We start from the raw sequence: 13,559 nt of genomic DNA on the forward strand, positions 1-13,559 counted from the left end.
TAATAGCCTTAAGATCACAATATATAAATAGGATATGTTGATCAAAAAGGCAGCTTTGCCTCTGCTATTGCAGTATGGCCAAATTTCTTTACAAGTTATTTCATTGATTATAAATAGACTACGTCAATGGCAAATACAGAACAGGGGAAGCATAACCCATTATGAGGTAATGGATTTTGCTAGAGGTTGCTTCATTACCTTCACTGGCTGAGTGGCTGGTTTTTCCTTGTACAAACGCTGCCCTTTAGACAAAATCCCTTCCACATCCGGCTGTTTAGCTTGAACTGCTACTTCAGTTTCCTGGGGAAAAGAACACATACAGTGCACATTAACTTCACAGTTAGCAACAAAATTACTAAATTTAACTATATCCTTGGAGACTCCACATGTATAGCTGATCAATTTCTGCAGGGTACATAGGGGCACAAACAAGCAGCTTTTAATTCAGAGAAAAGAAATACAAGTCTTTGTGAAACACACTAAAGTTTTAAAAATGTATCCAAAATCTTCTAAAATTATTTTGAAATACTACTAGGTATATAGCAAAACAGACATTAACTTTCTATTTGTCAAAAAAGTAAAATGCCATAATGAAAAGTATGATTCATGAATTGGAGTAACATGGATAAATACTATTGTTAGCATCAATAATCTCAGTAATCCTAATGTTCATTTCACTTTACAAAGTTCTTATTTAACAGGATTTTCTTTGGGGCTTTGGATCCAAAATTTTGTTTTGAAATAGAAAGCAAATAATTCTTTCCACATCATTGTCAAAATTATTAAGTTTCTTTCCAAAGAGCAAACACTTAAAGCACAGTATCAAGGCTTATTAACGATTAAGCAGTGCAAATAAACCCGAGAAATGATAAAATCATTTAAGAAACTTAAACATTTGTTTTTCCTTAGTTAGAAAGGACTGAAGTATGACAAAACAAAACAAAAAGAAACAGAAAAAAACCTTGTTTAGATATGTGACTATAAAGTGCTTTGTTACTGGCTGCTGTCTAGCTCTCTTGAAGACAGAACAAAAGAAATGTGCATACATTGAAGCTGAAGGAAGTGAAGTTAAATATTACAGAAGACTTTCTGGATGGAACACTTGTTAAACACTAGGATAGAGTATCGATTAATCAATGTCAGGCGTCAGTCAGAGTCTGGGCAATCTTCCCCAGATAGCAACTCCTGATTAATCCATCTCTCTCTTCCTCCCTCTCCTATCCTGTAGCCTCCCAGCACTGCTGTGTGTACGTGTCTTTATGTCACTGTTTCCTTTATATACTGTGTTTGTATCTGTTCTCTCTCAGCCCATCGGAGCTGGGAGTCCTCTGAACCCAAACTACTATAATCATATATGACACAGCGGGGTATCTTGCAACTTATGGGTGCTCAGCATAAACTCATGAGAGCCATTATTTCTTCAGTTCTTATCATAAATACCAGTGGGACGTAGGCACTTTGGTTAAAAGTGTCCATGATATTAAGTCCATAAGACTAACCCTGTGCCTTACTGGGTATGTGTGCAACACACACACACACACACACACACACACACACACTCACTCACCAACTTCAGGGACAAAAATTATGAAAGAAACAAACCTAAAATTATAAGTATTAATTCATTTGCTATGATAAAGAATTCTAAAAGTGATTTAAAAAATCTTGCAAAACGTTAACAAGGGCAAATTCAGAGTGCACTTTGTGAGGGTTGGGTATTTCTTTCTTCCTTTAAAATTGTTTGTAAGTGTACCCAGTGTAAATTCTGTATCTTCAGAAAATGACCACAAACAGTCAATAATTTTACCAACGTTTCAGGTATGCAGCCAGATGATTAACACTAACACCTCTCTTTCCCTGTCCCTAGTCTTCAATTGAAGACACATAGTTCCAAAGATCACAAAGAGTTGGTGCTACTACTCAGAAGGCACTGGCACATAGACAGGGTTAGGAGACTGCATTTGATATTACAAGGAATCCCCTTACAAAATGAACACAAAGATCTTAATTCATGAAATTTTCATTGGCAAACAACATGGCTGACATTAGGGCAGCCCAGATATTAGAGCTCTGAGTTCTAAGCAGGTGTTTGCTAGATGGACTGAGGAAAAGGTGGCATGCCATGTGATATGTCCATGTTTTGCACCTGCAGAAAGTGAAATATTCCTTCAGGCCACCCAATTTGCCCTAGATTTAGTCCTCTGACAAATGAGCATTAGAAAGTCACAATGTTTCCCTTTATATAAATGTTTCCTATTAGTATGTCCTTCCATCACCGTGATTGTCATCTCTTCATGCTACAATGAGATAATGAAGAGTTTAAGTATTGGATGAGATTTACACTTGGTCGTACAGAAAGAAAGCGATGGGGGAGAGAAACCAGGTTCATCTCTAAATTCTTCGCGGTTACTTCTCCTTGGCACTTTTTTAGTGAACTAGATCTCTAATTATATGCACCTTTGAAAAATTACTTTAGAAAGACCATTTTGAAGATAAATTTCTATAATTTACCTCACACTTATTTGCAGTGTGAATTCATTAGTTAAAAGATAGGTCAGTATTCAGGATCAAATATTATTGCTTGAAGGGTCAACTGTAGTATATCCAATTAAATTCACTTAAATATCCTTTAGTACATTTTTCTTAAATTACTATGAAAAAATACACTATAAGAAGCTGATAATCATCCTGAAAAATGGAATCATGCATGAAATCAATCTTAATATTTTGATATCCCTCTATGCAATTGAAACATAATGTGGAAAAATTGAAAAGCAAAGCAAAACAAACAAAAACGCCCAGCCAAGCCCCATGTCTGTGCGAAGATGAGAAAATGCTGCTGAAGTCCTTAGGTGTGCTAAACATGACAACACACTGCTATAATGATATTAACTGCTATAGTAATATTAACTAGCGAGAGTTGCTAAAAGTGTACTATGTGTCAAACACTGTGTTTCATACAGTTTTTAAATTTAAATTTCATCTTTTAAATTTTTTTTTAATTTTTCAATTACAGTTGACATACAACATTATATTAGTTTCAGGTGTACAACATAGTGATTAGACATTTATGTAACTTATGAAGTGATCACCCTATAAATCTAATACCCATCTGACACTGTACACTGTTATAACAATATTATTGACTATATTCCTCATTCTGTACTTTACATCCCTGTGACTATTTAGCTACCAATTTTCACTTCTTAATCCTTTCCCCTTTTTCACCCATTCCCCACAAACCCCCTCCCATATGGCAACTCTCAAAATGTTCTCTTTACCTGTGTCTGTTTCTGTTTTGTTTGTTCACTTATTTTGTTCTTTATAGTCCACGTATAAGTAAAATCATATGTGTATGGCATTCGTCTTTCTCTGTCTGACTTACTCCACTCAGCACAGTACCCCCGAGGTCCATCCATGTTGCAGATGGCAAGATTTCATTATTTTTTATGGCCGAGTAATATTCCATTGTATATATGTACCACCTCTTCTTTATCAATTCATCCATTGATGGACACCCAGGTTGACTACATATCTTGGCCTTTGTAAATAATGCTGCAATGAACATATGGATGCACATGTCCCTTCAAAGTTGTGTTTTGGGTTTGTTCAGATAAAAACCAAGAAGTGGAATTACTGGATCCTTGTTTCTTGCTATCGCTTTGGTTTTAAAGTCTATTTTGTCTGGTATAAGTATCACTACCCAAGCTTTTTGCTTGTTTGTTTCCATTTTCATAAAGTATTTTTTTCCATCCCTTTACTTTCAGTCTTTCAATAGGAAGTGATTCTCTTGTAGGAAGCATACGTAAGGGTCTTGTTTTCTTATCTATTCAGTCACCCTATGTCTTTTGATAGGAGCATTTAATCTATTTATTTAAAGTAATTGGCGACAGATTACCATATGTAGTTATTGCCATTTTATTATTCTTATTTTTTATCTTTTTTTCTTCTTCTTAAATAAGGTCCTTTAACATTTCTTGTAATACTGGTTTGGTGGTGATAAACTCCTTCAGCTTTTCTTTTTTTGGAAGTTCTTTATCTGTCTTTCAATTCTAAATGATAGCTTTGCTGGGTAGAGTAATCTTGGTTGTAGGTCCATTCTTTTCACAACTTTGAATATTTCATGCTAATCCCTTCTAGTTTATAAAGTTTCTGTTGAGAAATCAGCTAACAGTTTTATGGGAGCTCCCTTGTAGGTAACTAACTGCTTTTCTCTTGTTGCTTTTAAGATTCTCTCTTTGTCTATGAACTTTGGCATTTTAATTATGATGTGTCTTGGTGTAGGCCTCTTTTAGTTCATCTTGTTTGGGACTCTCTGTGCTTCCTGGGCTTGTATACCTATTTCCTTCACCAGGTTAGGGAACTTTTCTGTCATTATTTCTTCAAATAGGTTTTCAATTCCTTGCTCTCTCTCTTCTCCTTCTGGTACCCCTATGAAGCAAATGTTGGTATGCTTGATGTTGTTCCAGAGGCCCCTTAAACTATCCTTATTATTTTGGATTGTTTCTGCTTTTTGCTCTTCTGATTGGGTGTTTTCTGCTATCTTATCTTCTAAGCTGCTGATTCGATACTCTGCCTCACCCAAACTACTGTTGATTCCCTTTAATGTATTCTTTATTTTAGTTATTGTAGTCTTCATTTCTGACTTTTTTTTGTTTTCTATCTCCATTTTTATGTTTACTATCTCTATATTGAAGTTCTCACTGAGATCACTGAGCATCCTTATAATCAATGTTTTGAACTCTGCATCTGACAGGTTGCTTGACTCCATTTGTAGTTCTTTTTCTGGAACTTTGACCTGTTGTTTTCTTTGGGACATGTTTGTCTCCTCATTTTGTCTGCCTCTCTGTGTTTTTTCTATATATTAAATAGAGTTGCTATGTCTCCTGGTCTTAGTAGAGTGGCCTTATGTAGTAGGTGTGCTGTGAGACCCAGTGGTGCAGTCTCCCTTGCCACCTGAGCTAGGTACTGCAGGTGTGTGCCTTCGGTGAGTTGTGTGTGTCCTTCTGTTGTAGTTGAGCCTTGGTTTCTGTTTGGATGTCAATGGGAGGGTCTGACCCTCGGGCTGACTGATTGTGAGGACTGGCCATGACTACAGTGGAGGAGCTGTTGTGCAGGGGCTAATCCTACAGATCAGGATTCACTTTAGCAGGACTCTGGTATCTGCCCAGTCTGCCCTTTGGGGGTGTGGTCAATGGAGGCATCTGGGAACTGCTCTGGCTGGGCAGGTTTACTAGCCCCATGGCCTCCTGGGAGGGTCCTGCCATAGGCCACATGTAGCTGCAGCCTGTGCCCTCCCAACGACACCTAGAATGAACCACAAAGCAATCCACAGATGCCCGCCACTTGCCTTGGGCTTGGAGGTACCTAGGAGAGACTAAGCTGGGAAGCGAGTCTTGCTGCCACTAGTGCCTGGCTTGGGCCTATTTAGCAAGAGGTACAGGGCACACTGAGGGCAGATGCTACTTGTTTAGAGTTTGATTTTAAGAAAGTCTACAGCATGAACCAAGTTAGGTCATTTATATGGAAAAGTCATTGGAAGCAGCTTGGGTGGACCTACAAGTTGGGAGTGGTGAAGTTTCAGGGAATCACCAGGGTGAACGATGTCAGCTAGGTTGATAGAGATTCAGATATTGCACCTGCCTGTGTTTGCATGCTTGGTGTGGGGAAGGCTCAACAAAGGGACAATGGCTTCTACCAACACTTCTGTCTAGGTGAAAGCTGCCCGTCTAGTCCTCATTCTGTAGCCAAACAACTCAATTCTTCCCCATATGTCCCTGGCACCTTTCAAGCTGCTGCCCCAGTGCTGGAGTTCAGAGCGAATCCATCAACAAGCAAGTCCATGAGCAAGCCCTCGAAGAGGAATGCCTGGAACTGCATCCACCCTCCATCTTACTCAGCCATAATCTCCACTGGTTTTAACAATCAGAAGTTATAGGAACTTCTCTTCCTGGCACTGGAATCGTGGGTGTGGAGGCTGGTGTGGGGCTGGGTCCCCTTGCTCTTCAGAAGGTACCTTCACAGCCAAGATATCCCTCCTGATTTTTAACAGTTATATGTGGGTGTGGGACCAGGCTGTTCTATATCTCTGCCCCTCTTCTCAGACTCCACGTGGCTTCTTCTGTATGTCCTTAGTTGTAGGACTTCTGTTCAGCTAGACCTCAGGTGATTCTCAATCTGTTTCATACATTTTTTTCCTCACACATTCCTACAAAAAGGGTATGAGGGATATTAGGTCAGCTTGTCCAAGACGACATAGCTTGCAAGTGTCAGAGTTGAGATTATAATTAAGAAGTGTGGGCCACTAAACCTCCTCTTCATCCCTTACTCTACTGTGCAGCGTGTGTATGTGTGCACGTGCTAAAATTGGCAGTCATATTTCTTAACATTATGTTAATTTTTTATCCTTTTTAACTCCAATACACTCTAAATATCCTCCCAGGGTATAATTGAGAGAAAAATCCTATCTCTTCCCACAGAAAAGGAAATAAATTCTTACATTGCCTTTAAAATGCTCCAAGGGTGTCTTTTGGTGGGTTTATGATTGTCAAACTGATGATATACATGTCAGAGAATTGTTCTGAGTAAATCTTTTACCTCACAAATGGCCTCACATCTTTATATGATTTAAGATAAAGTGAAGGAGGTCACTATTGAAATGGAAACATAGCTAATTATAGTGGCTAGTTTTTGTAAGTAGAAAGTGTTCAACTTCAAAGAACATTCACACAAGAAAGTCTTCATGGAAATTCAACAAAAAAACTCACTTCTAATAATAGAACATTTCCATGTAGGTTTTTTTTCTGTCTTATTCTTAATATATCCCTTGCAATATAAGATTGTGCACCAAGAGTTAAGACCCTTATAATGTGACCAGAGTTTCATTTTCATCATAGTATTGATAGTTCACTACAATCTCATGCATGATTTTAAAAAAAATCTTTGTATTAATTATGTAATAGGAAGTAAACTTTTCTTGATATTCACTAGAAGACTATCATGGTGTATTTTTAAATGCAATCCTGATAGGTTTTTGAAATGGAGTAACTCTCTAATCACCTTTAGTCTTACTTATTTCTTATTAAACATTATTACTAATGTTGGGGAGTTGCTGGTCTGACAAGCAATGAAGCAATGTTTAGTGATAAAAACAGACTAAACAACACCTTTGAGGGTGAAAGTGGCAATTCATATGCAAATTAATATATACTTGCATTTTCTAAGAATTGATTCATTAAATATTTCTAATTAAATATTAGATTGATGGTGTGCATGTGTTTTTTAAACTATAAATTTGATGTTCATAAGGATAGTATAACAGAGATACTTTTTGCCTTGTTTTCCTTCTTTATTTTAAATTTATTTACATTTCCATCATTTTACCTATTGCTAATCTTAGACTATATGAATATATACGTATATATGTATGTATATATACATCACAATACAAGGAAGATATAAACTGCCTTTTGATGTATGTTACAACATTCATTCACTTATTCATTTGACAAACATTTATTGAGTATTTACTATATTTCAAAATCTTGGCTAGGAATTGCAAATACTATGAGGCCTAAGGCAGTCCCTTCAACAATCACATATTAAACTTAGAGTGCACCAGGTACACTGACCAGCAAGGTGCAACGTACAATGGGGCACAGAGACGGAACTGATCAGTTCTGTGTTTGAGGGACAACAGAGGGTAGGAACAAGCCTCATGGGGGAAGAAAGTCTTAAGCAAAGGCTTAGAACAGAAGCAGATCATTCATCGGGTTGACAATGGGATCGATGATAGAAAGTATTGCAAGAGCAAATCTGGATTATGGAAGATAGAAACCAGAGGCAGCATGGAGATCTCATGTGGGGGAATGAGAAGAAATGGTGCAGGAGGACAAGGCAAGAACCAGAGGGAAAAGGGAACTTTTATACCACCCTCAGGACCTTCGTGGAGAAGCTACAAAAGAGTTTTAAACAAAAGAATGACACTTCATATTCTAATTGATGGTCTAAAAATGGATATATATGATTATATGAATAGATAGATAGATATAAGATTTACTATTAATGCATGGTTTTCGATTCATCGCTGAATGAGGTAAATATGCTGCTACTGAAAACAAATTCAAGATAAAAATGACAACTTTTTCCTTAACAAACATAAGTGCCCATTACCTATGTTTTCCTATTTATAAAGAGTATTTCCTACCAGTCGGCTACTTTGTCAACAACCACAATCAATAGTTTTCCCACCAAATCTAAGGTATCACAGATTGTAAGAACCACTATATTTTATGAACTACTAAGAAAGTTGAAAATAAAAGCTATTAGACTTTGTAGACACTATTGTGGGATATATCTCAATTTCAGAGATGTTTAAAAGTAAAGAAAAAATGCATTTTAGAATCAATAAAATTCTAAGATATTTGTGTTCTGTGATTATTTAATAGTTCATTATTATATTCTGACTTCGTGAATATGGCTGCCGTGTGAAAGAATACACTTTCCTCACCATTGACTTTGGGCTTGAACATTTTCTTCATTTTGATCAATGGAATGTGGGCAGAAGTAACTGTATGACAGTTCTGAGCAGGGTCTTTAATGGCAATTCAAGATTTGCTAGTATCTCCCTGTCGTCCACAATGAGAGGATAATATACTATATAGGAACTGCTCTTTCAGCCTGAGTTCTAGAATGAGAAGACATTTGGAGCAGATCCACAGTATAGAATGAAAAAACATGAACGTGACCGATAGTATGGAGAAAGCTGCAGCTGATCTGCAGACACATGACTGAATAATACATGTTTGTTTTATAAATCACTGAGATTTGGGGGTTGTTTGTTACTGCAGCAAGTACTGACGATTATAGCATTACAGTGAGACAAACAATCAAACAAACCAAAAACATATGGCTTTCTGGGATGACAAAAACAAAGTAAGCCTTTAAAATAAATGTGCCCTGGTCACATTTATTGAGTGCACCATCTCTCATTCCACATACAAACTGTTTGCTAAAAAGGGTAGCAAGAAACGAAAAATGAAATGGAATCAATTTGTGTTAGAGCCTGACTTCTCTGTCTTAGATTGTCAGGCCGACTCTGACAAATGAAGGCTGATGGATGGAAAAACACAACATTGTGCAGTTGAGTTTCTTTCTCTTTTCCCTCATGCTGGGTGACTGTTCTTTTATTTATCTACAATTAGGTTTGCTAGACCACAGCAACGCAGCTTTCCTTCACTATAACTGCATGCCGTTAAGTACATGCCAAGTTGATTGACAAAGAATGACAGGTTCTCTCTTTCCATTCTGAGCTAATCAAGGGCAGCTCACCAAAGGGAGGCTTTTTCCCCTGATTTAGAGATTTATGGATTTCAAAAATAATCTGCTCAAATATACAAAGTATAATGCAGTATTGATTTTTTAAAGTGCTAAATGTTATAAAACCAAAAAGATATAACCTACCAAGGTACATACTTAAAATGTTCAAGGACAATAAAAGAGTGGAGATAGGTGTGACCATCAAGATCATCACGACTGACAGCCAGAAGCCACTCTCAGAAGCCCTCAACTCACACAGAAGGAGTTTCAAAGTCTTTTTGGCAGAATTCTTTTTTTTCCAAATTTTTTATTGGGGAATATTGGGGAACAGTGTGTTTCTCCAGGGCCCATCAGCTCCAAGTCAAGTCATTGTCCTTTGATCTAGTTGTGGAAGGCGAAGCTCAGCTCCAAGTCCAGTCGCCATTTTCAATCTTTAGTTGCAGGGGGCACAGCCCACCATCCCATGTGGGAATTGAACTGGCAACCTTGTTGTTGAGAGCTCGCGCTCTAACCAACTGAGCCATCGGGCCGCCCCTTGGCCAAATTCTTTTGGTAAACAAAATCTTATCCCCAAACCCCCAACATGTTAATTCGTTCAGTAAATATTTACTGAATATAAGGGCACATATTATGTTCTAAATACTTTTTAGGTACTGGATATACAACTGTGAACAAAACAGACAAAATTTTCCTGTTCATGTGAAGTTTACACTCTAATGGGGACAATGGGCAATGAAATAGAAATTATGGTACATCAGAGGGTGAAAAGTGCTAAAGAGAAAAAAGAAATCAAGCATCAGGTAGAGATGGGAGAGATATGTGTGGGGTAAGTGAAGATGGGAGAAGGACATTTGAGGAAGTGCCTGCAGGGAAAGTCTCACTGAGAAGGTGGCATTTGAATAAAGATTAGGAGGAAGTGAGGGAATTAATCAAGTAGCAACAGCAGGGAAGAACAATCCATGGAGAGGAAACAGCAAGTGCAAAGGCCCTGGGGCAGGAGTGTGTCTGGCAAATACAATAAAAAAATAAGAAAACCAGGGTGAATGCAAGCCAGTGAGCAAGTGGAGAGTAGCAGGAAGCAAATCAGAGAGTTTGGGGAGGGGAGGTCCTGCAGGGCAGCTGTGTGAGGACTTTAGCTGATACTGAGTAAGATTAAGAACCATAGGAAGGTTATCAGCAGAGAAGAGATGTGAGCTGACTTATTTTTTAACACATCGTTCTGGCTGCTGTGTTAAGATTAGACTGAAGGAATGCAGAGAACAGATAATAATGAGCAGATTCCCAAGGGAGTTAGTTAAATATACATTGCTCTGAGGGAAGTACTTGTTCGTGGTAACCTGATGCACTTACTCTGAAAACCTTTACACGTACAGTTCTTAAAATGAGGACTAAATCTCTGATCTGGTTTAATAGCAACAAAGGACACTGCTTTAAGAAGAGTCATTTGTGGGGGCAGCCGGTTAGCTCAGTTGGTTAGAGCATGGTGCTCTTACCGTGTTTCCCCGAAAATAAGACCTAGCTGGACAATCAGCTCTAATACGTCTTTTGGAGCAAAAATTAATATGACCCGGTCTTATTTTTGCTCCAAAAGACGCATTAGAGCTGATTGTCCGCCTAGGTCTTATTTTTGGAGAAACATGGTAACAAGGTTGCCTGTTCGATCCCCACATGGGCCACTGTGAGCTGCGCCCTCCACAACTGGACTGAAACAATTACTTGACTTAGAATTGATGGGTCCTGGAAAAACACACTTAAAATAAATACAAGTTTTTTTTTAAGAAAATAATCTTTAAAAAGAAAAAAGAAAAAGAAGAGTCATTTGTTGAAACTGGTGCTTTCACTACGTTCCTAAGTCCTTAGTGGTGAAGAGTGTGGGCTCTTGAGCCTGGCTATCTAAGTTCTAATTCTGGCATGACTTGATTACTTGCAACAGAAATCATATGGCCCATAAATCCTAAAATACATTCTAAAACCTTTGCTATCTGTCCATTTACAGAAAAAGCTAGCCCACGTCTGATCTAGAGAAATGGTTAAGTTTGAGATTTGTGGCTCTAAAAACCTTCAGGCTGCACCAATCTGTATTCCCAACAACATGGATGGATCTTGAGATTATAATGCTAAGCGAAATAAGTCAGACAGAAAAAGCAGAGAACCATGTGATTTCACTGATATGTGGTATATAAACCAAAAACAACAAAAGAACAAGACAAACAAATGAGAAACAAAAACTCATAGACACAGACAATAGTTTAGTGGTTACCAGAGGGTACGGGGGGTGGGGGGTGGTAGATGAGGGTAAATGGGGTCAAATATATGGTGATGGAAGGAGAACTGACTCTGGGTGGTGAACACACAATGTGACATATAGATGATGTGTTACAGAATTGTACACCTGAAACCTATGTAACTTTACTAACCATTGTCATCCCAATAAACTTTAATTTAAAAAAAACAAAAAAAAAAAACCCTTCAGGTACACAGAGAAATTATATGGGTCGTTATTTGTTACAGATAAAACATGAGAAACCAACCTATTTTGGCTTTTATCCCTTTATACAGACTCATAGACATACTCAAACAACTTACAGTTATACTGTGTTTCCTCGAAAATAAGACTGGGTCTTATATTAATTTTTGCTCCAAAAGATACATTAGGGCTTATGTTCAGGTGATGTCATCCTGAAAAATCATGCTAGGGCTTATTTTCCAGTTAGGTGTTATTTTTGGGGAAACACAGCACTTTAGAGCAGGGCTCTATAAATATTTTCTATGACACCAGACAGTACATATTTCAGGCTTTGTGGGCCATACAGTTCTTGTTATACCTAAATTCTGTCATTATAGTGTGAAAGTAACCATGGGCAATAAATATGTAAACAAATGAGAGTGGTTGTGTTCCAATACTATCTTATTTACAAAAACAGGTAGTGGACAGAATTTGGCCCTTGGACTAGTTTGCTGACTCCTGCTTTAGTGTATTACAGTGTTATTGGAAGTAATCCGATTAGGGATACAATATCTGGGTTCTAGGTTTATTAATTCTTGACTTTGGACAAGTCACTGAAATTTTCCGAGTTTCATTATCTTTAATTATAAAATGAATGAAAATGACAAATGTTGTGGATAAAGGGTTAACAACTTATTTTGCCCCTCTGCATGAGACTCTGACTTTCGAAGAAACTTCTAGCTGCATCCTCCCAGGAAAACTGATAAAGTTGGTATGTCAAAAGTGTTAGTAGGCAACATTGCTTGTGCAAAAAAAAAAAAAAAAAAAAAAAAAAAGACAGATTGGTAAATTACACCTGGTTTAGGAGTTCTACAGATAAACTACAAATGTTTAATGGCAAGTCACAATTTTGGAGAGCCCTTGAGTATAGTAACTCTTATAGCTGAGCATGCACCTTTCATGGATCTTGGAAACTCTACCTATAAGACACTGGCTCCTGGGGTGCATGAGGTTTCCAGGCCAGGGTTGACCCACCACCTCTATATGAGTCTCCTTCCTTTGCATCTGAGCTGTCATCTGGGAGTGGGCAGGGGCTGCAGACAATAGCTCTTGGATGGCTCTGTGAGTGCTGCACAGACTGCTGTGACTTCAAATCACACTGAAGAGAGATGCCTGATCCTGCCTTCCTGGGAAGCTGTTTTTCTATTCCTGGATTCTTCTAAGGGAACGTGATGTTGAATGTGGTGAATGGCAGTCTTGTTCACTTGCACCTAAGAAAAGAAGGCTCACTGATGGGCTTTACAATGATTTCTAAGGCCCACACTTTATTTCCACAGATTAACTGCTCTGAAACTGGGACACATTTTATAAATGATGGTGTGTCAGAATCTAATTGGCAGCACTTTTTTCTTAGTGACAGATAAAATAATGATGCATATTCTAATCAATCAATGGTATCTTAGAAACAATGAAATATGGTATGTGTCCAGGATATTCATAGGTCAAGATCAAATAATATATGCAAAGCTAATGCTAACTGCTACCATTTATTGAGAACTTACTAAGTATAAACATTCTGCTATACACTTAACATAAATCTTAATTAATCTCAATCTCTATTGCAGAGCCTTACAGCAGACACTATTATTATTTTTCAGATTAAAAAAAAAGCAACCCAAAAAATTAGAGTCATGAGAGGTCAGAGTGAGCTATTTAGTGGTGGATGTGAGATTTGAACCCTGGTCTGTCTGATGCAGATCTTATATACCTGGGGTGCCAAAAAAATGTATACAAG

The 13,559-nt window shown here is 37.7% G+C and overlaps 1 protein-coding gene across 8 annotated transcripts in view; it reads right to left on the bottom strand.

Moving 5' to 3' along the window:
- Positions 1-13,559, bottom strand: part of DMD (dystrophin) — a 2,125,071-nt gene that overhangs the window by 703,316 nt on the left and 1,408,196 nt on the right. For all 8 annotated transcript variants that reach the window (XM_074323908.1, XM_074323912.1, XM_074323913.1 and 5 more), the window contains one exon: positions 199-300. In XM_074323908.1, coding sequence (XP_074180009.1) covers positions 199-300 — 102 coding nt within the window. The remainder of the gene's footprint in view (positions 1-198; positions 301-13,559) is intronic.

The sequence above is a fragment of the Rhinolophus sinicus genome, chromosome X (genome assembly GCF_036562045.2).
Source record: "Rhinolophus sinicus isolate RSC01 chromosome X, ASM3656204v1, whole genome shotgun sequence".
In the NCBI taxonomy this organism is placed as follows: domain Eukaryota; kingdom Metazoa; phylum Chordata; class Mammalia; order Chiroptera; family Rhinolophidae; genus Rhinolophus; species Rhinolophus sinicus.